A 23791-nucleotide genomic window follows, 5' to 3' on the forward strand; every position below is an offset into this window, starting at 1 on the left:
GAGGAGGAGGAGGACGAGGACCAGCGGGTCGTGGCTGTCTCCCGAACATGGTGGGAACTACGCGTTGCTGTGCCCGTGGTTGAGGAAGAGGTGGATGATTGATAGGAGGAGGAAGAGGAGGAGCAGGCGCAGCGAGGGGACGCCGGCGTTGCTGGATCTGAACAGCTCGTCCGACGAGCCTGGCTTCGTCCCATAGTTCGCAGCTGCAAGTCTTCCATCGATTACCGCAGATGTAACAGAATTGGGCACCGCAACGGCAGCTGTTTGGCTTCAAGATCAGCAAGTCGCACGTATATCAACCTCGGAATACTCCACTCACGTTATGTGGTTGCAGCCCGTGTGCAGTTCAACCACGCGACGGCATTTATAACACCGCTGCCACCCACTGCCGTCGGCCGTTTGCAGCAATTGCTGCGTCGCCTCATCCCAGGGACAGTCTCCAACATGCGTGCTGCCCTTGCATATCGTGCAAGTCTGGAGACGGCACCGGGGGCAAACGCCGACCTCGTCCGTGATGCTCTGCGGCGGAATCCAAGCGGAGCAGCTCTGGACGTGGCAGTACGTCTTATTCGGCGTCTCCAGCTCCGGCTTCTTGCGCTGGAACTCGCGCGCCGTCTCCGTCGAGAGGAACATGCGCACGTCGTCGAGCGAGATGGGCTGCCGGCAGCAGCGCGGAGGGAACAGGCTCTCGTCCGTCATGGACAGGCGGAAGAGCTGGTCCAGGCAGTCGCGGCAGTAGTCGTGGCGGCAGTGCGGCACCGTCGCCACGTCGAAGAACTTCTTGTCGTCCCGGCAGGCTTCGCAGCGGCGCTCGATGGCTGCTGCGGTGCGCTGGCGCTTGGCTGCGCGGGATGAAGACTCGCCCTTGGGTTCATCGTCGTCGTCGAAGAATAGACCCGAAGACAGCATGGCAGCTCCATCGGCCTCGGACATGTATAGAGCTGTCAATTTGGCCAGGTTCTCGCAATCAGCGATGGCACGATCCGACATTTCCTCCTCTCCCTCTCCGCTGGGGCGGAAGCCAGGGAACCCAATGCCACCAGCGGACCCAGCAGCAGTGGCAGCAGCATTCGGCTGGCCATCCATCTGGTGCGCAAGCCTGCGGTCCCTGACCGCGACAGCCTCGGCCTCAGCCTCGCGGGCGAGTATGTGTTGGTCGTCCTGCACCGCGCGGGCGATGCTCTGGCACATCTTGCGGTCTTCCAAGATAACCATGCTGGCCTCGAGGTCCTGCTGGTGTAATCGTAGCGCGTAGGCGGCATCGTCGGCCGTGCTGTCGTCCGCCCGCCCCTTTCCCTTGGCCGTGGCGAAGATGGTGGCGATGTCTTCGAGCTGCAGCTGCAGGACCAGCGCCGCCGACTGCTCGTCCATGGCGCCGATGATATTGACAGCGGTGGGGTCGAGTTGCGCTGCCATTGAGGATGCCGACGACGATGTCATCGTGGGCTTTTTTTGCTTGATGCTCTTGATGTTGTGTATGTTTTTGCCCGTTTGTGGTTCTTTCTTTTTGTGGGGTTGGGACGGTGGTGTGGGAAATGGGGAATATGCAGTGTGCCAGGACGTGAAACAGAGGGGGACCATGCAAGGGGGCTGGTTGGAAAATATATCGGTGGTATTCCCTTACAGAAATGACGTGTAATAGAAAAAATACCTAGGATACCGGCAGGAGCCAATTTAGCTACCGTGATGTGCTATCCCTGTGTAACTGGAGCGAAAACAGACCAACCATAGCAAAATACAGAGGGATGCTGCAGCCGATAGCTAGCGCGAAGAATAGCAAGGCTCTGTAAATATAGCGTAATTATATCCCAGCTCTGCCTTAGAAAAAATTAACATATGTGGGTAGTTGAAGCTATCGTCCAGACGTATATGTAGAATTTTTAATTCGACATCAAAAGTCATAGGTATGCGAGGAAGCCGCAAGCGCTCAGTTCGAACTTGAGCCTCGGCAGTTTAAATACTATTTTCTAGTTTTAGGCATGTCGATATTGTCAGCTGGCTAATACCTCTAATGTGCGAAGGACACGCGCGCTTGCAATCTTACATGATCATGTCCATTTCTGCTATTCCTTCTCAGAAGATTCAAGTCTCCGCTATTTTTACCAAACTGCCTCAATCCATAAGATTACCCGCCAAAGAGAAAAGAGTTTCTCAAGGAAAAGGGAAAAAACGCCCATCAATGCTACTTCGCATCCGTTGACCATCTCCATACGCTGATATCAATCGGTCAGCCCTTCTTCCTCGCTATCATAACATAAAAACATACACGCCTCTTTGGCTTTGAAAAGCCTCAGCCATCTAATACCCCAACTTCTTTTGCCCCTTTCCGCCCTTCACTGCCTTGCGTCCACTGCTGCTGCCCACGACATAGTCCTCCATGTATCCACCTGTACTTCCGTCCGGATTCTTGCTGAAGCTGCACCACGCATCCCTGATGCTAATGACCTCATACGTACCCTCCTCGCTCGCCTTGATGCGCATGCTGTACTCGCCGCTCGTCAGCGTCCTCGTCTCGAGCACCCTACTCCGCTGCCCAGGGCGAGCGTTCGTCGAGCGAGTGTACGTGAACTCGAACGGCGGCGTGCCTCCAAACTCGAACAGAATCTCCGCCTCGCCGCCCTCATGGATATCCACGCGCGTCTCCTTACCGCGGGAAACGCGGACCGACGGCATCTCGTGGATGGTGGCGGACAAATGCGTGTTGGCGCGGCACTGGCTCGCGCTGTCCGTGATGCTTGTGATGGCGAACGCTCCCGGCTTCTCTGCCAGGCGGCGGAAGGTGGTGCCCTGGGAAACGGCCTTGAGCGTGGCGCCGTTGAACGTGTAGAAGACGGAGAACGGCACGGCGCCCGACAGCGCGTACGACAAGCGGTCGCCGACGCAGAAGTCGGTGCGAGTGTCGAGCGGGACGATGGATGGCGCGTTGTGCACGGCGATTTGCACCCGCGGCGCATCTCGGCTGGCTGAGGAGAGAGCTGGCTTGTTGCGGCACCCGCGCGCGTCGCGCACCTTGCGAATTGTGAGGCTGGACATGCCCAGGTGAAGGTGGCGGTGAGGGATCCTGATGTTGTGCGCTGTAGAGGGAATATTGGGGAAGGACAGCGTCTCAGCCCTGTTGGAGCCTGCATGCTTGAGATCGACTTCCAGGTGGAATGGAGGAAGACCAGTGAACTCGATCGGAATGACTTCCTCGCCATCTTCCTCGGTATTGCAGTAGCTGTATGTTTTGCCGGGGCTCTTAAATTTGGCGGTCGGGCGAGGGTTGACCAACTGGTCCACCTTGATCTGTTGGAACGATCTCGGGCTGTGGTCGTAGTTGTTGTCGGCCAGCTCAGTGAATTTGTATTGATGGACACCCGGTCTGGAAGTGTCCATTGAAACGGAGGCGATATTAAGCGCCGCGTTGATTGCCTTGACCTGGTATCCAGAGCCGGGAGCATGGTGCTCGTATTTGATGGTGTATGGGGGACTGCCGGTGAGAGCGACATCGAGACTGTCCTGGTCGCCTTCGCAAATTTCCTGTCTGATGTACTTTCCTCCATCGAATGTGACCGTGGAGCTCTCCGGGATCCTGAGAGTTGGTCTGGGAATCAAGCTGACTTCGAATATCTTCGCAGCAGGGTCGACGGAACCAGGGCAGATAGCATCGCGGACGTCAAGAAGCTCATACAGGCCCTTGCCATCCACGTCAAGGAAGTCGTTTGCGCTGTTGAGCTTGCTCGTGTGGACAGGGTCGTCGGGATCCTGAGCGTTCTTGTACTTGACTTCCCACGGCGCCTTTCCGGTGAGACGCATGGGGAGCGCCACTCGCTTGCCCTCCAAAGTGCGTATGCTACGCCTGCCTTCGACCTGGCCAAAGTAGCCCTTGGGACGCTCGTGACGAACGCTGATCTTAGCCTCTTCCTTCAAGAACTCCTTGCAGCCAACAGCATCCGTAACACTTGCGAGCGCCAAGGTGTATTCACCACCCTGATCGAGAGGATCCGTAGTGATAGTGAAGGTTTCGGTTTGGATACCAACAATCTCTCTCTTGGTCCTCTTGCGTGCGTGCACAAGCTCATATTCGAGCGTCCATGGGCCCTCGCCCTGCATCTTGACGCCAAACGTAACAGGTTCGTCGATGCAGGCCTCCGTCTTGGCTGGTGCGTAAACAAAGTGTGCGGACGCTGACGGCTTGACATCCTGCTCCAGCACAAGGTTCTTGCTTTTGAGTGAGTGACCCTTGTAGACGTCGTCGCTGACGCTCGTAAACTCGTACGTGTAATGACCTGCCTCTGGAGGCATAATCTCCACCTGGCCCCTGAGTCCTGCGACATCCACGTACATTGTTTGCTTATTCTTTTCATCCTTCTTTTGCATCGAGTACATGACCCTGAAAGGCGGGGTACCGATTAGGTCGAGGTTCACCCGTAGACCTAGAGGCCTGTTCGCGCACTTGTCGAAGATCGGAGCACTGGCGATGTCCAGATCGGGCTCTGGTGGATTCAGGAGGAGACACGATGCAGGCTCTTCAACATCTCCATCGCAGTTGTCTGTAGAAACAGACTTGATTGTGTAGAGACCGCTCTTGTAAATCGGGATCTTTTGGTTTGTCGACTTGATAACTTGGCGCTCAGTCCTGTTTGCGGCGGTGTGCTCTCCATCTGAAGACAGCTCGTGTTCCGGAGTGAACATGTACTGGATCGTGTGCGGTGACTCCAGCAAAGCCTCCCGGCTCGCAGCCGTCGAGGCAAAGCGGATCGGGAGGGAAACCTTCTCACCCTTGGCAACCCGGAGAGGATGCTGCGAGTCGCAACCATGTAGGCTGATCGTCGGCCGTTCGTAGACGTAAAAGTTGCGGTGCAGTTTCTCGTCCAGCTTGAGAGTTTCTCCTTCTTCGATTTCGGGCGAGTATTTGACAGCATTGCCCAAGGCGTCGGTAACCTCATCCACGTAGTACGACCATAGACCAGACTGAGAAAGGCCATCACTAAGCGAGAGCTCGATAGAATGAGTGCGAGCCCAGGAAACGTCAACCTGTCCACTTTGCACCACAGCGTCGTAAAGTTGGTAGCGAGAAAGCGGCGAAACGTAATCTTCCGGCTGGAGGAATTCACTGTGGGCCTCACGCTCCCTTCCTTCCACCATTCTGCGGTACTTGAGCTGGAGCGGGGGAGTGCCAGTGACGACAATGCCAATATCCGCGGTTTCACCCTTGCAGCGAGTTTTGCTGCTGGGTTTAATGCGCGCTTCTGGACAGGAAACCACCATTGCTTCCGATACCCGCGTCTGAACCTCGAGTTTGGATTCGTCGATGACCCTGTTGAGCTTGTAGTAACCTGCTTTCTTGACGCTGTGATGCAGCAGCAAAGGCTCCTCGGGTAAATGCGTCTTTTTGGCCTTCTTTGCTTCCTTTACAAGATTCTTGACCTGTTTATGCGACAGCGAAATGGTTTCGTTGCCGCCATTGTCCAGGTCGAAACGCAGGATTTCGATGAGCATGGGAGTGGTCTGGTTGATCTGGATAGGGATTTTGATCTCCTTGGTCGAGCCGCCCAGGCAAAAGGAATCCTGGTTCGGGTTGAGCACAGCGGAACTATGATCTGTCAGAGAAAGGTCACGAAAACCAAAAGGCGAAACTTACCCCTCCGGAAGGATATGAATGACCTGTTTACCCAGAATGAGCGACTCGTTGTGCAAGACCGTCCACGGGTCAACGTTGTGTTCCTCGATAGCCAATTCGCGGTCGTAGACGAGCTTGAAGAGGCCGGTCAGGAACGACGTGATGGGCAACTATTCCACGTAAGCACATGTTTAGATGTAACGCGATTCCAGACTTACGCCGATCCTGAACATAAGCATGCCGTCGACTAACGCGTGCACAAGAAACAAAAAGACCATGGTCGGGGTGGACCACTCCAGCCATGGTATTCTCAGCACGGGCAGGCCGAACAGGAAGAGCCCGTCTATCATGACCCACTTCATGAACAGCCATAATGAGTCGGCTTCCTCGTTGTGCAAATTTATGAAGTCGTAAGCCCGCCATGCCAGAAGGGCACCGTAGAGGAAGAAGGCGTAGAGGCGCTGTGTCGGAGCGGGGATGACGTCGGTAGACACGAGAGGAGCGGTGCCGTCGTCGGCCGGGTTTTTGTTCATGATGTTGATGTCGGTGAGCGGCGCGCGCACGCGAATGGGCTTGGCGTCGGGAGCGCCATCGGTTCGTGGAGCTCTCTGAGCTGTATCGGGCGTTTGGGGAAATGCGCCGTAGCGCATGCGAGGAGTCGCGCTCATCTCATGCCGTGGCGGGGGGTCCAATCCACTGGGGCGAGCATCCACGGATACGCAGAGGGCAGAGCCAGCGAGCGGGTGGCGGCAGGGTGTCTGGGATGGAGGCGCGGTGCGTTGTTTGGTGTTGATGCGTCTGCGCTGTCCGAAAACTGTTCGCGTCTTGCCCCGAGCTCGCTTCTTGACGCGCCGTAGGGCTGAGCTCCGCCTAAGCTCCGTCGCCCTCATTCACCATGCGCTCCCGCGCGTTGCACCACTCAAACGAACAGACCCTGCTCAGGATGCCGCCTTCGGCCGTCCGCAGTTCACAGCCCTCCGCAACCCCCACGCCTCGCCTCACCTACACCTAAATCTGCAACTATGGCGACCCGTGCACCCAAGAGGAGGAAGGTCAAGGACGCTAACGGCGCATCGAACGGCCTTCCGGAGGACAAAGACAGAATATTTCCGAACGATGCTTCCCTTGCTGCTACCGTGGAAGACAAACGCAAATGGCAAGGATTCTGCGAAATCGAAAATGACCCCGTACGTACAGCACTGTCTCAGCTTCTCCTCGGCTAATCGAAACCAGGCCTTCTTCAACGTCATGATACAGGAGTTTGGGGTGAGGGGCGTCAAGGTCCAGGAAGTCTTTGGTCTGGACGAAGCATTGCTGGCCATGCTCCCGTGAGTAACCCTGCACGTGATTCACCTTCCAACGGCTCATTTCCGCGCCAGGAAGCCCGTACATGGTCTCATCTTCCTCTTCCGCTATGTCGAGGATGACTTCATCCAGCAGGAGAGCACCTGCCCAGATCATGTGTGGTTCGCAAACCAGACTACCGGCAACGCTTGTGCCACCGTTGCCTTGCTCAACATCATCATGAATATTCCAAACGTCGAGCTTGGCGAGAACCTGCGAAGCTTCAAGGAATTTACCGAAAACTTCACGCCAGCCACTCGCGGGGAGCAGATTGTTCACTACGATTTTGTCAAGAACATCCACAACTCTTTCGCCAGGTGTGCCACCTTCATACGTTTTCATTTCAAAAACTCATGTTGACAACCTTCTAGGAAGATTGACATGATGAATATCGACCTTCAGATGCAACACGATTCAACGAGCAAGTCTAAGTCTAAGTCCACTAACAAGAAATCGAAGAACGCAGATGCTGCGTTCCATTTCATCGCCTTCATGCCCATCGCTGGTGAAATCTGGAAGCTTGATGGACTTGACCGGCAGCCTCAGAAGTTAGAGAAGGTCGAGGGGGTTGACTGGCTCGAAGTTATTGCACCCAACCTGCAGGCGCGCATGGCTCAGTACGAGGAAGGTCAGATCGAGTTTGGCCTCTTGGCACTCGTAAGGGATCCGCTAATAGACCACCGTCGACATCTGGCCGAAAACATCAAGTTGATCCGCGCGTGCGAAGATCGGCTTTCCAAGATCAACCCGGAGTGGAAGGCTTTTGCAGTCACTGAAGATGGCTCTGGCGATTCCGTTATCACTGGACCATCCTCCGAGTACTCGATAACCATCGCAGACATCCTCCAGGCGGAAATCCCTGAAGCGACTGAGAAACGGATAAATGTGGACGATGATATCACGACAATGATTGACCTACGACAGAGGGCGGTCACCGACCAGGCTGGCCTGAGGGCTGCTATCAGGGACGAGGAAAACATTGCAGCTGCCGACATGCAGAAAGCGGAGAGCCGGAGACATGATTATGGACCAGCGATCCAAACGTGGCTGAGGATGCTGGCCGAGGAAGGAATTCTGAAGGACCTGATACAAGAGGTCAGCTAGATGTTTAATTCTCGGCATGGCGTGCAACTTTACGAATACCCCATCATTTCACTCAAGTACCAGAGATAGAGAGTGGAAATGCTCGCGAAATATCAGTCACATATCAGGCAGTAATGGCACCCTCCTGCATTGCACTTGATTCGATAGCATTGAATTCCGTCGTTCGATTTTCGGGTATCCGCCTAGGAAATAAACAGCATTCTTGGCTGTGGCCGAATTTGTGGCTCTGAAGAAGACAGCCGCTAGTAATACAGGTGTGCTGAGCCGTGTTCCAATCTCAACGGCGCATGGGGAATTGAAAGCGGCGCAGGACCATCAGATAGTAGACAGCGCCAAAAGCGGCACCGCTAAGGTGACTGCCATGGCCAATCCTGCTGTTCGGGTCGTTCAAGTAGAAAGCGTCGTAGGCGATGTAGGCGGAAAACATTGCCCAAGCCGGGATGCCAATAGGAAGGAAGACGAATCCCCATTTCGCATTAGGGGCAATTAGGGCACATGCAGCTGCCAGGCCTGAAACAGCGCCACTGGCTCCAAGAGCGCCAGCAGAACGATTTTCGGATGTATCTGTCCTCTTCTGCAAATACCAACCCAGAGAACCAGAAAGCGAAGCACCGAGGTAGAGGGTTGGGAAGGTGAGAGGGCGGATTCCAGGCAGATACGCAATCAGAGCTTCGCCGAAGGATTTGAGCGCTATCATGTTGAAGATGAAATGCGGGAGGTCCATGTGCGAGAAGGCGTGAGTGATGGTAGTCCACCATCGGCCATGCTGCGGGTCGTCGCGTTTGAATACAAAATTGTCGATCAGGCCTTTGTAGACACGGATCTTTTCGAGTTGGTCTTCCGTGAACTTGATCGGTATGGTGTTGTCCGCATATTTCCACGCGGCGAAAACAACAGTGTTCAGCCCAAGGATAGTCATAAGCCAGTTCTCGGACGCCTTTTGGCCCGCCGGCGGGCCAACCGGCGGGCGGAACCTGGAGCTCTTAAAGCGGCGTGTAGAGGCGGCAAAGAGCCGCGCATTCGCTGTGCGCAGATTTGCCGCGCGCAAAAGACCCGGGCGAAAGAACATTGCGGTGTGGCGTGAGGCAGACTGATGGAGACGAGCCGCGTCGCAGTTCACAGCTTCGCGTCGAGCAGGTGGTGGCGTTGGCCCGTGTGCCGACAAGAAGCTCAGACGGCTGCTCATTGGTGTAACCTTTGCTCTGCTGACTCAGTATCAATAATTGGCGCTGGCGATCGGTGTCTTCAGAAGTTAGCGGTACAAAATATCCGCATAGGGCATGGTGCGTGTCTGGGGTCTGAGCATGCTGGGGCAAGACCAAACCTGCCTCTTCACACCCTCCGCTCTGCCCGCATCTCCACCCGACACACTAAACGCCCACGCGCTTGCGCCCAATCCCACCCTCCTCTTCTTCTTTGCATACGCTCTCGCACCTGCCCCGCGCTACCGCAGGTCATCCCGCTTTCACCAGCCCACATCCCCGCGACAGCTCCTCCGTGACTGCGAGCCTCGCCTACAGCTCCGCCACTACGCTACCACTCCGTGCTGCCGAGCCACCTCTCGCCCGGACATCGACATCCGTCCTCTTTCGCGCGCTCACACTCTCCGCGCCTCGCGTCATCTCCCTTGCCGACGCCCACGCCGACTCGCACACCTGCGGCCACGTGCTCGAGTCGACTCCCTTGAGCTCCAACCCCGCGCGACACCTGCCCTCTGCCTCCAGCTGGGCTGACCTGACCACGCCTTTACCTCCTCACCTTACCACCGACCCCATCCATTTCCCTCAATGGCAGCAGACATCACGAACCAGCTCGCTGCAGCGAGCTTGAACGAGTCGTCGCCCGATTGGAAGAATGGCCTCAAGGCACCCCCGAAGGATAACAGAGTACAAACTGAAGATGTCACGGCAACCAAGGGCTTGGAGTTCGAGGATTTCTACATTAAGAGAGAACTGATGATGGGCATCTTCGAAGCTGGCTTTGAAAAGCCGTCGCCCATCCAAGAAGAGACCATTCCCGTCGCCCTGACTGGCCGTGACATTCTGGCTCGCGCCAAGAACGGCACTGGCAAGACTGCCGCCTTCGTTATTCCCACCCTCGAGCGCATCAACCCCAAGAGCACCAAGACCCAGGCCCTGATCCTGGTGCCGACGAGAGAACTCGCCCTCCAGACATCGCAGGTCTGCAAGACCCTGGGCAAGCACCTGGGCATCAATGTCATGGTCACCACCGGAGGCACAGGCCTCAAAGACGACATCATCCGTTTGAGCGAACCGGTCCACATCATCGTGGGTACGCCGGGTAGGATATTGGATCTGGCCAGCAAGGGCGTGGCCGACCTGTCGGCTTGCCCCACCTTCGTCATGGATGAGGCTGATAAGCTTCTCTCCCCCGAATTCACTCCGGTCATTGAACAGCTCCTGGCCTTCCACCCCAAGGACCGCCAGGTCATGCTTTTCTCCGCAACTTTCCCCATTGTTGTGAAAAGCTTCAAGGTACGCGAAGAGTTCCTCGTCTAGTCGCCACAGTGGGCGATCTTGTTTTAACGGGTAGCGCAGGACAAGCACATGAACCAGCCGTACGAAATCAACCTGATGGACGAGCTCACCCTCCGTGGTATCACACAGTACTATGCCTTTGTTGAAGAGAAGCAGAAGGTTCACTGCTTGAATACCCTCTTCAACAAGCTCCAGATTAACCAGTCCATCATTTTCTGCAACTCAACGAACCGCGTTGAGCTTCTCGCCAAGAAAATCACCGAGCTTGGCTACTCCTGCTTCTATTCCCATGCCAAGATGCTCCAGCACGCCCGTAACCGTGTCTTCCACGACTTCAGGAACGGCGTGTGCCGCAACTTGGTTTGTTCTGACCTTCTTACCCGTGGTATCGATATTCAGGCCGTCAACGTTGTCATCAACTTTGACTTCCCCAAGAATGCTGAGACTTATCTCCACCGTATCGGTCGTTCTGGTCGTTTTGGCCATTTGGGTCTGGCCATCAACCTGATCAACTGGGACGACCGTTTCAACCTCTACAAGATTGAGCAGGAGCTCGGCACCGAGATTCAGCCGATTCCGCAAACCATTGAGAAGAAGCTCTACGTCTACGAATCCCCCGAGAGCATTCCTCGTCCCATTTCCAACGCTCCGGCAAACAGGCCGCCTCCTCAGCAGCCTTCGCAGCCGCAGCAATTCCCGCAGCCTCAGCAGGGTCAACCCCAGGATCAAGACCCCAACGCTCCCCGCGGAAATGCCCAACACGGTGGTCGTGGTGGGTACAGAGGACCTCGTGGCGGCTTCCAAGGCCAACGCCGTGGGGGTGGCCAGCGCAACGGATACAACGGACAGCGTGCACCGCGGCCTCAGGCATAAATTCTGATTTCTGATCCGATTTCGGAGTTTAGAGGTTGAGGCACACGTTCAGACTTCCACCTGCAATCATCGTCGGCATCTCTCCCGGTTATTCGCTATGGTCTTATGCTCCCCGAGCATGAGCGTTTTTCTCTTTTTTCCCTTTGCACATACTCCACGTTTCCGCGACGACCACGATATCCGGACGGCTGGCCATGGGACTTGTCGCCTGGTTTTCTTTTCCTATCGGGTGTAATGGGTCCATGCCGGCGCATGAACGGTCACGAATCTTCTGGTTGTCGCATCTGTAAAATATGCGCCTTGGGTTTTTTACGGGCTTTTTATTTTCTCCTTTCACTTTTCTTCTTCCCTCGGATTTGCGTCAAGCATGGCGCCAGTCGCGATCTTGAATCGGCCTTCACTTCGCTCGATATCCCGATGCTTTTCCACAGCTTTGCGGGCCGTTCCAATGGGTGTTCACGACAGGCGGCGTCCCTTTTGAACCAAAAAAAGTTCCATTACCTTCTTTGATTAGACGGCTCATGGGTATGGCATCGACGACGCCGGACGATTAAGGGAGCAACAGCCACCAATAACGTCTACTCGACTTTCTCTACACCGATGCAGGCCCTGTCGCGGTTCTGCACCTTCCTCAAAGTAACAGCATATTAATCTGGACAGATGTGCTCGCGACGGCGAGTACATTCTTTGCGACGGACGAACGAAAAGACCTCTGACTCTTCTGAGCGCTACTGCCACGGCTCATACAAATCTACATCAACGGTTGATCGCCTTTTCAAGCAATTGAAACGGACCGGATCAGTCTGGGCTTCTCCTCGCAGCTCTGTTGGCCGCTACAAACTGTTCGATCTCCTTTAACCTCACACAGCAATACGAACAAAACGAACGGAGATTTGGCCATCGGAAAGACCTGTCCTGGAAATGAGACCCGGTAGAACAAAGAATCAAATACAAAACTTTTAAGAAGGATCCGGATTGGGAACCAGATGGTCTGGGGCACCGGAAGCTTTTCTTTTGTGAGAGAAAAGAGAAGTTTTCGTGTGCCGAAGCGGTATAGCTATCTGTGCTCTTAATGACAAGACCTTTTTCCCTCTTACGCTTGCGTTTGATTGTGATTGATCCCTTGTTCATTTGTTCTCGCTGCGATTCATTATATCGTATTTTCTTTCACGATGCAGTGCTCCAGAAGTTGATTTGAGAGTAACCACTCTTAGAGTTCATCTTAGTATCAGCGTCCTTCACTCTACCCCTGAGCAAAATCCCTGTCACAATTCTCACGATACCATCGCACACGAGTAACTGCCTCATTGGTCGGAGGAGATGATGCTGATCAAACCGATTATAGGTCCTCCTCTGAACATCAATGCTTCGGTTGCATCTCCTCGGCTTTCGACACTCGGCTCGTCTCAAAACGTACGACTGCATACTCGGTGACGCGGTACAGAGGTACCACGTTGATCCAACCAGCAGACTTCGCTGTGGGCATGTCGAACGGAAAATGCGGGATTGATTCTGCATTCAAGGGCCACGTCGCGGACGCCCATTCGTCCTTTCATGAGGCGACTGGGGCGCTGAGGCGTCACGCGCGCTTGGCGGTCGTGCTGAGTGATTGGAGGAATGGGAGGAAGAGGCTCTGTAAGTGTGATAGTTCGGGTTTCTCGTGTGTGGTGTGGATGGTGTTGGATGGTGACGGAGAAGTGACGGTGTGTCTCGGGGGGGAGGGGAGGGTACATACGTGTGTCTACTACTTTTGTAGGATTCCTCTACTACTCATCTCTTTTTCTATATTCATTGATAAGTTTGAGGCGCTCACCTTTTCCTTTTTTTTTTCTTTTCTCCCCTTCCACCCTACCTATCCTCCGTGAACCTACACACCTCCTCCCATCTCCGTTCGCCATGGCTCGTCGTTGACAGTCTCCCCCCGGCTTCGGGCTGCTAGACCACGACCGAGCTTTTCAGGGACCCCTCTCGACTTCCTCCCCCCTCCCCCCCATTCAGCTTTCGAGTAATACGCCTTGTGCTGAGGTGAGCTCGAAAGACAACCACTTCAAAGACGTAACAAAGTCATGGCCGCCGCTCGCACTCAGGCCAACAACAGCAATTGCCTTCTCCGTGACGTGCAACAAACCAACTGGAGCTGGGACACCTGGGACTTGCAGGAAGATGCGAGGAGCAAGGGAAAAGAGCATGGTAGTAGCAGTGCCGGCCACGACGAGAATGTCGACGACGATGAAGACCTGGCGTGGCGGCTGCAGCTCGAGGCTCTGCAGGAGGTGCCGGGCTGGGGCGATGGGGATGGCGATGCGGAGTTCGCGATGATGCAGCAGGTCGCGGAGATCGAGGAGGCGGAGAAGATGAGGAAGAAGGCGGCAGGGTTACAGGGAGGCGGTGATGATGATGAGGAGTTGGCGTTGTTGATGGCTTTGGAGGGGGTGGGTGGGTGGTGGATGGATCAGCATGAGGAAGGGGTGGGGATGTCGTCGTCGGCATCGAAGGAGGCGGACCGCCGAAGCAACGCCACTACCCTTTGTGCTACCACCACCTCGACCGGAACGGCACAGCTGGCAAAGGACCCCACAACGAAGGGATCATCGGCAGGGAGTTCGAAATCGCAGCGCATTCCCGCGCCCCTTCCTGTGACGAAGAGGTCGACTGCTGTCTGCGCGGTCTGCAACGAACCTCCACTGTCATCGTCCACTTCGTCTTCAAGCCCCAAAGATGGAAAGGGTCTCGCTGTCCTTCCGTGCGGCCATGCATACTGCGCAGCTTGCTTGAACAACCTCTTCCGCGCTGCTGTCAACGACCTGTCCCTCTTCCCGCCGCGATGTTGCGGTGTACACATCCCTCTCGACGGTAAGGATGATGAGGGTGGTAAAGAGAAGAGTGATAAGGGAGGGGCGCGAAATAAGGTCGGAGCAAGTAAAAGCAGTGCAGGAGCAGGTTACAGGCCATGGCTGGAAACAGAAACGGTGGCGGCGCTTGAACGACGGCTGAAGAGCGCCAAGGAGACGATAGTTGAAAAAACAGCAGCGGTGGAGCAAAGTGCAGCAACAGCAGCTGCGGCTGCGACGAGTCCTGAGGTAGATGAGGAGTTCCTGCGCATGGCTGAGGCGTGTGGATGGGCGAAGTGTTATGGGTGTGGAAGATTCGTGGAGCTGGAGTTCGGGTGCAACCACATGGTGTATGTGCACTTTCTACCTATTCCTAAAACCTGCCGCCATTCTTCTCCTTCGGACTCCTATCACCAACTGCCTCCCTGCTTCATTCCTCCGTAACGATACATCACCGCACTGACTTACCATTACGGCCGTCGCAGATGCTGCTGCGGTGCGCATTTCTGTTACGCCTGCGGAAAACCGTGGAAGACGTGCAACTGCGCACAATGGGACGAGGACAGACTGCTCAGGCGGGCAGCAGACCTCGTCGTCCCTGCTGCGGGAAGACCGAACGAAGAGGCGGCGCCAGTAGCAGCACACAACACCACCCCTAACCAACCGCGACCCACACCACAGAACACCGAGCCTCTTCAGCCCAATCGAAGAGACGAAGCTTCCACCCGTCAGCAACAGCGGCAACAGCGCCAACGCCAGCGCCGCACCCAATCCGCACAACACCCCGTCCCGCCACGAGCACCGACACCACCACCTCCTCCTAACCGCAACCCTGTCATCCCACCCCACGCCCCTCCTTCCTACCCGCTGCCCGTGCCTCCCAACCACCACCACCACCACCACCACCACCAGCACTACAATGCCGTCGGCAACAACAACAACAACGCCGACGACGAAAACGACCCCCCACCCCCCTACCCCGGCCCACCCCTAGCAACGTCGTTGCTAGACTCCTCCTTCCACCACAACCCTTACTTCGGCGACGACCCGCGCCCGCAGCGGCCCCTCACACGCACCGAGTACGCACGCTTGCGCGCCTCCGTCCGCACTGTCGTTGATGCGCTGAATGGGGTGTTGGCGGGGATGGATGAGGAGGGCACAGCCGCCGGTGGGGGTGCGGGGGTTTATGGGTTCGCTGCGGAGGTGGGAGGAGGACAAACCAATGGCGGGAGGAGCGGGCCAGGGAGAGGAGGTCCTGCGGGGGGCACTGGGCGCTGTGAGCATAGGAGGTGGGGGGTTGTGGCGGCGGCGGCTGGAGGAGGGGAAAGGGGGGGAACAGCAGCAGCGGGGAGGCGACATGACGGGGATTGCGGCGGCAGTAATGACACGGGGATGGAGAGGTGCGAGGTTTGCGCTTGGTCGTATGGGTTTGATATTTGGTATCCGCGTGATGAGGTGATGGTTTGTGAAGGGTGTGGAGTGAGGGCGTGTTGGTTTTGCAGGGAGAATAGGTTGTGAGGGAATCGGTGGTGGTGGTTCCTTGTCATTTCCTATTACTTCTCACACTAATGTCTACAATTTGGCCATTTTCCTCTGGGTGAAAGGGGGGCGTTGTGTGTGGGCGATGCCGGGCGTGCGGCGATTTTGGGCGGTCTCGGATGGCGTCGTCACTTCTTCTTTACCACGATTTCGTCTCGTCCTCCAACATCTCGTTGCCAATCAGCATGAATGACGACAATCAACAGTTTCGATGATCGGTCGTGCAAGTTGCTCCTCGTCCTTGTACGCACGTCCCACAGCCACTCATCCCCGCCACGTCGCATATATTCGCAAAGGTACACCAAGCCGCGAAAACACCACTCCTATCGAAAATCAGCGGTAAGACAGGGCACAAAACACTCGCGGTACACAGAAATCGAAGACGGCCCGGCAACCTGCCGGCCGGGAGTGGCGCAGCGGCACTGATTGCCTGTGTTCCATATTTGGGAGCTGTTCGCTCCGCGGAGATGCGCAAATCACAAGAACCTTGAGCCGCAGCTGCCCAGCCCCGAGCCCATGCCTTATCCGGCCTCGAGCGGAAAATCTTCTTTTGACCTCAGATAAAGACGAGTGACATTGCTGATTACGAAGGGTGCCTCATTGACGAGCTGATAGCGCGGGTTGCTCGCATGCGTCATGGGAGCGATATTGCGGGTCGCATAGTGACTTTGGTTCGGGAATTTTAGGGAAATCGGCGTCTAATTGATTGGTTCATGGCTACTAGTGCTCGAGTCTCTTATCTGTGGCAGTGTTGGGCTGCTGGCGAGCTGGCGTGATGATAATGACGACGGTGGTGTTGGTGCTCGCACGGGAACTCGGGGTCTGGCTGGCCCCCCAATCACTTGCGAGGTCTGCTCACTCTGCTTTACGATTTCACAACTTAGCTATAGGATGTTTGAGATATGATTAGTCTCCCGTTGCCTTTCAAATTTATTCCTTAGTAGAAGCAAAGGCATCGTGATTCACAGCAAAGACGGAAGCATCGTTCATGATAATCGGGACAAGTCTAAGCAATTCTTTTTTTTTTCCTACACAAACTAACCCACGACAAAACGTATATGGATATCATAGCACAAGCACCCCCCAAAAAGCTACTCCAAAAACGCCCAACTACATCATCATCAAAAGCACACATCATGACACATTCCAAGAAACCAACCACCCCTAATGCCCACCAACCTGCCCCTTCGGAATCGGCCTAATCCAGCTGACAGCCAAATTCATAGCGATGCTCATGACACCAATAATCCAAAAGCACTTTGCGTAGTGGGTGCCGTGGTAGCGGAAGATGATGGCGAAGACGATGCCGCCGAGGTTACCCGCGGCGCCGGTGACGCCCGACACGATGCCGTTGGCGTGCGGGTGGACGTGGGGCACGAGGGCGAAGTTGAGCCCGTTGCCGCCCTCGAGGAAAAAAGCCATCCCCGCGACGAGGCCGAACATGGCGCTCTCGCTGTGCGGGTTGACGATACCGATAGCAATAAGAAAGGCGCCGGTGATAACGCCGTACGCGTGGATCAGCGCCTTCTTCGCCCACAGCCCCCCGCCGCCGGAGCCGGGCGTGGCGTTGTAGGCCCAGTCGGCGACGAGGCCGCCGAGGGGGCGAAACGCGCCGTTGAGCAGGCCGAACATGGCGGCCCAGTTGCCGCGCTCCTGCAGCGAGAGGGCAGGGAAGTTCTTGGCGTAAAAGGAGCCCAGGATGCTGTTGATGGCCAGCTCGCCGCCGAAGCTGCAAAAGTAGCCGGCGGCGAGGGTGAGCGTGGGCAGCGAGACGAGTACGCGCATCGCCTCGCCGAACGACGGCTTCTGGATCACCTCACCCTTGGCCGCCTCGAGCATCTGCTCCTCGCTGAGCTGCGCCTCGTGGTCGGCGAAGTGGTGGTCCGACGGCAGCACGACGCCGCTGCCGCCGCCCAGCTCCTTCTTGGTCGACGACGAGACGGAGCCGATGGGCGACTGCGTGCCGCTCTCTTGCTTCGCCGGCATGCCCGTGAGCGAGCCGGGGATGTCGACGACGCCGGTGCTAATGCTATGCGAGCGCAGGTTGGCGTCGGCCACGGCCTGGCGTTCCGACCACTTGCCCGTCGGGCAGTCAGGCGTGAACAGCAGCATGCAGATGGCCGTGGCGGTGATGATGACGCCGGGAACGACGAAGGTGACGCGCCAGGCGACGTGCTTGCGCAGGCCGTCCGACACCAGCGACTCGTAGATGGCGGGCATGACGAAGTAGGTGATGCCGCCGCCCATGTTGCCCAGGCCGCCGGTGAGCGAGTTGGCCGTGCCGACGATGTTCTTGTCGAAGAAGCCCGTCGTCCACACCTGGCACGGCACGAAGCTGCCGCCCAGGATGCCGATGAAGAAGCGCAGCACCATCAGCCCAGTCGCATTGCGAACCGTCCCCGCTAGGAAGGTCGGGATGGCGCCCAGAATCAAGCATCCTGCAAAGGTCCAGCGGGGGCCGAAGTGGTCACAGGCCGGGCCAGCAATCAGTCGCACAACAAGCCTGTGAGACAATCAGCTTACTGTTTCTCCCGCGCATTAGGGCGACGTACGTGGCCACGAGGGCAATGATGTTAGAGTTGGCGATCTCGGCTTGCGAGAGACCCAGATCCTTCTTGATAATGTCCGATAGCAGAGGCGGGAAGGCGTACCTGTCGATGCACCCCAGATGTGTTAGCCATTCTGATCGCAGGGGTGAGCCAGTTGCCAAAAATCCTTTTCATGCGTGGTGCCATCATCGCCCGCACGGCGCAACTGCGGAAAGCCGAGTAAAAATCTGCGAGACTCACCACGACCAGAAGGCGATCATGAAGCCAAACCAGGCGAAGAAGAACACACGTCCATAGAGGTCGAACGGGTTGAGCACGGGAATAGACCGTGCTTTGCGGTTAATGGGGTTGACATCCGGTGCCCGGAAGAGCAGCGACAGGTCGAACATTTTGATGCTGCAAAAGAGTTGCTGCAAAATCGCCGGAATCGGAGCGTAAGTACGGAGAGAGACGAAGCGAAGCCCTGGCCTGCGGAGGTCCAAAGCTGGACGAGGCGTATGGTTTAATATGAGGCCTTTAGCAGGTCGTCAGGTTTCTTAGACAAGTTTTCTCCGCTGTCATCCTACACAGCATGTCCGCGGGTGAATGGACCCTGGCTGCAGATCCGCGACTGTGGGGCGCTGGAGAAGGCGATTTGGGGGTCGGCGCACGAATTGGGCGTGCGCTCAGTGGCTGGGCTGGAAGGTTTGGCTGATAAGGAAGAAGGGTGTGGGTTTAGCACTCAGGGCCGCACATCTTGGCCCTCGACTCCCGAACCGCGCCATTGCCCGATGTACCTTATCGCTCCGCAAACACCAACGACCCCTGCAGTGCGTCCAAATAGCGTGTTTCCGTCTTATCACTGGGCGCCCGGTTCGAGGAAGAATAAATGGCCTCCAGATGCTCCTTCTCCGCGGCGCTCCACGCTGCTTTCTCCCCAATGCTCGCCGGAAGATTTTCAGCCACACTTCTTTGGCGCCTGTATCGATCCGGCTCTCGATTTGACCGCTTTCCGGCGGCTTCGTGCTGACGGTGCCGTTGCTCAGCCCACGCAACGGCCTAAATCTCCATTCCTACCGTTGCACAACCATAGTCCATGGTCGAGTGCTGTCGCCCTTCGTCACTGCCGGATTGCTGCGAGATCGTGCCCGTTCATCGATCGGTCGTGTGGCAGACCGGATCTCCCGCCTGTCAGCCAGGCACACACGCTTTGTGGTTGAGCAATGAACTGGGTTTAGCGCTGTTGCGCGGGATGTTCAAACCATCTCTTATCTCTGCCTACTTTCGTCCAATCAGCGCCCGGCACCGCTTCCGTCGCTACCCCCCCGGCTGGCACCACCAACCTTTTGTTATCCCACACACGTGACGCAGACCGAAGGGCTACCATTGAATACGTCTGCTCCTAGTAAAGAAAGACACCGGAGGGTGTTTTTTTTTTTTTTTGCTCCATGTGCATTTTCCAGGGATGGTATCGACTATCCTGAGAATGACTATCCTTACGCCATTAACCTCTGGACTATGTCTGTCTGACTCTGTTGAGGTTTGATTCGAGGTATTGAAGGCCAGAAGTTGGTTCGAATAGAACCATCAAGACTGAAAGAGTTGAAGCTTTTGTCTGCATGCTATCAAGTGTAAAGGGACTGGTGATTGACAACGAGGACTGAGTGACCCGAACCATATCTCAGAGCCAGTTCAACTACCGATGCTGCCGGAGACTGGAGAATCCTTCTATTGCATAATAAATCCAAGCTATCAAGTCTCAGTTGCCTCGAACGTGCCGCTAATACGGATCTGAGCGCCCACATGAAAACAATTTGGAACCGAGAATCGCCAGAAAGCCTCCTACAAATCAAATACCGAAATAGAATGCTTCCCACCCAACGCAAACCGGAAAGCCTGCCTGATGTGGGCCCGGAACAGCCCACGTCGTCCTGCAGCGGGGACTGGCCCGAGCAGCGGAGTCAGGGAAAAGCGGCAGCCAATCCTGAATGTCAGCAGAAAAGAGATAAACACGAGATCCCGCGGAGTTGCTTTGTCCGCACAATCGAAGGATGAATGACGAACGCCGAACCCACAGAGCCCAGAACCCAAGTCGTTGAACGCCCAATCTGAAGCCAAGAATAAAAGCCATTCCGTCGTGAAAAGGTACGATAACGAAGCGAATCATGTTCGTGTCATGGCCGTTTGCGCTTAGCAGTATGAAACCGTAGCATCTTTTGAGGCTGCCTTATTCGAGAAGCCGGCTCATGACGCTGTTGCTGCCGATGCTGTTGTTGCCTCTGCCGTTCCGGCACGATTAGCTTTTTCTCTCGCCTCGACCTCCCACTGCTCTGGTTTACGTCCCCAAACCACGTATCTGAAAACACGCCCGCGGAGTTAGCAAGTCTGACCCGCAAAAATATGCATATACTGTCTTCAACGCCCACGCGATCCTTGACACCAAGAACAACGAAAGAAAGCCAGTATTCAGAAGTTACAGAGACTCACACTTTGTGGTACGCATGCACATTCCGATCCGATATCGCCTTGCGAACCTGAACGAGGTAGACCTCAATCTCGTCTTTGGTCCAGCCCAAGCCACGGTGGAACCAGGCCAAGCTGAAGGCCTGGATGCCTTCAAGTAGGCTGTTCTCGCTGAAGCGGCCCAGCATCTTCATCTGTGGATCCTTGGGCCAAGGGTTGATGGGCAGCTTGAAGACTTCCTCGCGCACGTCGACGAAGCCTTGCTCTTCATACCAGCGCTTCATCTTGTTCGCGATACGCAGCGGTCGCCCCAGGTTCATGGCCGCAGCATCATGCGTGCGCGTCCACTCGGCAAAGGGGTAGTCCGGTGCCATTGTCCCATCGTCGCAATACAGCGTCGAGTAAAACTCCTGCGATTCCATCCACGCGCCGGGTTTTAGGTACTTGTATGACTTCCTTACTATCTCTCGGAAATCTTCGAAGCACCCTAACAGGACCCGCGTGTGGATGTAGTCGTAGGAATCCGGCTTGAGCAGCCAGTCGTCTTCCTGAGCATCGTCAATCACGAATTGAACGTTCTCCGGTACCCCTGCAGGACGGTCAGCGCCAACGAGACGTGCAAATAGACCGAAGCTATCCTACATTCTGGCTGGATCGGCGAGAGGTCGGTCCCGGTGATCTGCGTTTCTTGGTAAGCTCCTCATCGTGTCTCGAGAACCGGTCATCGACCACCCACATCAGCATTCGGAAATTGGCTCGCTGCAGAGTAACCGTCAGTATAGAAAACAGGCCCGACCAAAGCCGCGCGTTGAGTTCAGCAACATACCCATTTCGATCGCCCATTTCCCCGTCCCAGTGCCGATGTCCAGTATCTTCCGCGGATCGTGCAATGGCGCGAAGTAGTCGCGCATGCCGAACAATACCTTCAGGAGCTCATATTGCAAGTCTAGCCGCTCGCTCTCGGGCTGCGTTGTGTCGCCATGGTGAGTACTGTGGCTGCACGGAAACGCGAGCGAAGGGGGTGTACACAAACCTCATCATTCGGAAAAAGGTACGCTGTCAAGCCGGCAATTAGCACAAGAGTCGGAGGTCACGCAAGAAACGGGCTTTGCACTTACAGCCGGAGGCATAGCGATGATAGGTGCGGCCGTTCTCCTTGATGTAGTCGAATATGCTCTCGCGGACCGACTTGGTGCTGCTGCTTCGGCGTCAGTCGTCTTCCCGTCTGGTTGGTTGGGGCGGCGCACTTCGAACAGCTCTGCGAATCCTCCGACTGCTCGGACTATTACTTGTTAGCAGGCGTATCCTAGGACTGGCGCGCTGGCGTGCGACGGGACGACGCGGTGACGGTGCGGGCGCTGCGAGCGGGGAGGGTCCGGGCGCGCTGCGAGAGCCAGAGCGGGAGGGGGGAACGAACATCAGCCTCGATAATCGAGTAGGGGCTGTTGGCGCCGACGGTTGACGAGGTCGAAGACAGGCAGGCTGGCGGGACGGGAAGTCTGCGCTGCTCGTGGGACATTTTTGCCTGCCTCACCAACTGGGTGAATCCACAGTTACCGCAGTGCTGGGAAGAGATTCCGGAGAAGTGGTTCAGGCTTCAGCCAGAACCTGAGCATCCGCGGCCGCTGCTCTTGTCGGCGAGCCCGCCAGTCTGGGTCGCTTACCGCCATCTAGCCCGTGGCCCCCCGCTAGCCTGGACCTCCTCCTCAGCCCAACCACCGCTCAGCTCCTGTTTCACTCGATGCAACTCTAGGGTTGCCGACGTGCGCCTGGCCAACCGTGTCACTTTTACTCAGCGCCAAGATGGGGGCCACTTGTCGCTCCCATTCTCCGGCCCTTCCTACAGCGGGGTGCTAGCCCGGGGCTTCCCGCCACACATCGCCCAAAATCGTTACCATCGCCGAGGCATCCACCCCATCTGTGGAGCCGTCCCGCCGGGTTCTGTCAGAGGTTTACTGGGCGCTGCCGTCACCGTCATATCATCATCAGCCAGCGGTGAATTCAATCATGCCATTATGTCTGCAAACCCGTCTAGCGACTCAGTAGCCGACAGGCCCGAGCACCCCGTCATAACTCGTAAGGAGATTGCATCACTTCGTCAAGTCGTATCATATCCCGACTATTATGTGTCGAGCATTCAGTGGATACCACCCTTGTGGCCGGCCTCCTTGGCCGCCTCGCTGCCCTTGACAAATGTGCCGTCCGGGTTGCGGCCCGGCGGGTGAGACTCCTGTGCTCGGGTCAGCATCTGCCACACTGCCTCGCGGGGTTCTGCTGAACTCACTTCCTCCTTGTTTCCGGCGAAGGTGCCGTCGGGGTTGCGCTCCTGCGTGAAAGCAGATCCCTTTACGTCGCTTGTGTCAGCTTTATGCTTCCTGTCGATGTAGAGTGTGTCGGCTTACCGTGTGGCCTTGGGCAGCGTGGCCGCCTTTGGAGGCGATCTCACGGACCTGGTAGAGTCAGCAAGACTGAGAAGATACATAGCATCGCCTGAGCGCTGAAGATGCAAGAACGCGAAGGTCGCTGTGAAGGTCTTTGGGGCAGAACACTGTACTTGTGGAGAAGCTCTGGTGCTGGTCGGCGTGGTGTGGCATCCTCAGCGGAAATAATGACAGCAGGGAACGTACCTCCTCAGTAGGGCGGTTGGCAAAGTTACCGGGGTTGGTGTCAGCCATTTTGCTTGCTTTTGTTGTTGGTTCTGGATCGGTATCGGCTATATTGTTTGCAGCGGTGAGGTTGATATGGTTGCTTTCAGTTGTTGAAGAGACCCGTTAGCAAGATCTCATCTGGCATTTTATAGAACCTCCATGGTGGTACTCCTTCCCCGCAAAATGACCCTTGAAACCCGTTGAAGCCTGTTTCCTTCCATATTCTGGGGTGTCAGGCGGCGAGTGACGCAAGATCGATATCAGTCAGGTGGGACGTGCCTTCCACGCGCAGACGCGTCCTCCAAGCGGAACGCGCGACGCGCGACGGACCCCGGCCGCGATTGCCTCATCGAACGCGACG

General features: G+C 56.2%; 9 protein-coding genes across 9 annotated transcripts; 3 read left to right on the forward strand and 6 right to left on the reverse strand.

Annotated features, from left to right (window-relative positions):
* Positions 1 to 57: 57 nt before the first annotated feature.
* LTHEOB_1760 (Zinc finger RING/FYVE/PHD-type protein) lies at positions 58 to 1416 on the reverse strand (the record flags this gene model as incomplete). The annotated part of the gene is made up of 2 exons (XM_035510497.1): positions 58 to 268; positions 320 to 1416. The coding sequence occupies 2 exons, from the start codon at positions 1414 to 1416 to the stop codon at positions 58 to 60; spliced, it is 1308 nt and encodes a 435-aa protein (XP_035366270.1).
* An 882-nt stretch (positions 1417 to 2298) lies between these two features.
* On the reverse strand, positions 2299 to 6270 carry LTHEOB_1761 (Nuclear envelope pore membrane protein; the record flags this gene model as incomplete). Its single annotated transcript, XM_035510498.1, has 3 exons — positions 2299 to 5575; positions 5624 to 5772; positions 5821 to 6270. 3 exons carry the CDS (start codon positions 6268 to 6270, stop codon positions 2299 to 2301), a joined length of 3876 nt encoding a protein of 1291 aa, XP_035366271.1.
* A 354-nt stretch (positions 6271 to 6624) lies between these two features.
* On the forward strand, positions 6625 to 8050 carry LTHEOB_1762 (Ubiquitin carboxyl-terminal hydrolase; the record flags this gene model as incomplete). Its single annotated transcript, XM_035510499.1, has 4 exons — positions 6625 to 6789; positions 6836 to 6930; positions 6982 to 7263; positions 7318 to 8050. 4 exons carry the CDS (start codon positions 6625 to 6627, stop codon positions 8048 to 8050), a joined length of 1275 nt encoding a protein of 424 aa, XP_035366272.1.
* A 277-nt stretch (positions 8051 to 8327) lies between these two features.
* On the reverse strand, positions 8328 to 9119 carry LTHEOB_1763 (Phosphatidylinositol phospholipase c; the record flags this gene model as incomplete). The annotated part of the gene is made up of 1 exon (XM_035510500.1): positions 8328 to 9119. One exon carries the CDS (start codon positions 9117 to 9119, stop codon positions 8328 to 8330), a length of 792 nt encoding a protein of 263 aa, XP_035366273.1.
* Positions 9120 to 9837: 718 nt separating this feature from the next.
* LTHEOB_1764 (ATP-dependent RNA helicase dhh1) lies at positions 9838 to 11421 on the forward strand (the record flags this gene model as incomplete). Its single annotated transcript, XM_035510501.1, has 2 exons — positions 9838 to 10545; positions 10609 to 11421. 2 exons carry the CDS (start codon positions 9838 to 9840, stop codon positions 11419 to 11421), a joined length of 1521 nt encoding a protein of 506 aa, XP_035366274.1.
* Positions 11422 to 13487: 2066 nt separating this feature from the next.
* On the forward strand, positions 13488 to 15532 carry LTHEOB_1765 (Ibr finger domain protein; the record flags this gene model as incomplete). Its single annotated transcript, XM_035510502.1, has 3 exons — positions 13488 to 14602; positions 14738 to 15442; positions 15496 to 15532. 3 exons carry the CDS (start codon positions 13488 to 13490, stop codon positions 15530 to 15532), a joined length of 1857 nt encoding a protein of 618 aa, XP_035366275.1.
* Positions 15533 to 16955: 1423 nt separating this feature from the next.
* On the reverse strand, positions 16956 to 18729 carry LTHEOB_1766 (Nitrate transporter; the record flags this gene model as incomplete). The annotated part of the gene is made up of 3 exons (XM_035510503.1): positions 16956 to 18294; positions 18344 to 18442; positions 18581 to 18729. The coding sequence occupies 3 exons, from the start codon at positions 18727 to 18729 to the stop codon at positions 16956 to 16958; spliced, it is 1587 nt and encodes a 528-aa protein (XP_035366276.1).
* Positions 18730 to 20546: 1817 nt separating this feature from the next.
* LTHEOB_1767 (Tam domain methyltransferase protein) lies at positions 20547 to 22301 on the reverse strand (the record flags this gene model as incomplete). The annotated part of the gene is made up of 9 exons (XM_035510504.1): positions 20547 to 20598; positions 20807 to 21371; positions 21425 to 21461; positions 21519 to 21541; positions 21609 to 21747; positions 21816 to 21838; positions 21901 to 21980; positions 22030 to 22064; positions 22200 to 22301. The coding sequence occupies 9 exons, from the start codon at positions 22299 to 22301 to the stop codon at positions 20547 to 20549; spliced, it is 1056 nt and encodes a 351-aa protein (XP_035366277.1).
* Positions 22302 to 22919: 618 nt separating this feature from the next.
* Positions 22920 to 23457, reverse strand: LTHEOB_1768 (Conidiation-specific protein con; the record flags this gene model as incomplete). The annotated part of the gene is made up of 4 exons (XM_035510505.1): positions 22920 to 23012; positions 23067 to 23126; positions 23185 to 23232; positions 23410 to 23457. 4 exons carry the CDS (start codon positions 23455 to 23457, stop codon positions 22920 to 22922), a joined length of 249 nt encoding a protein of 82 aa, XP_035366278.1.
* Positions 23458 to 23791: the final 334 nt, after the last annotated feature.

This window comes from Lasiodiplodia theobromae (genome assembly GCF_012971845.1).
Source record: "Lasiodiplodia theobromae strain AM2As chromosome Unknown scaffold_4, whole genome shotgun sequence".
NCBI lineage: Eukaryota > Fungi > Ascomycota > Dothideomycetes > Botryosphaeriales > Botryosphaeriaceae > Lasiodiplodia > Lasiodiplodia theobromae.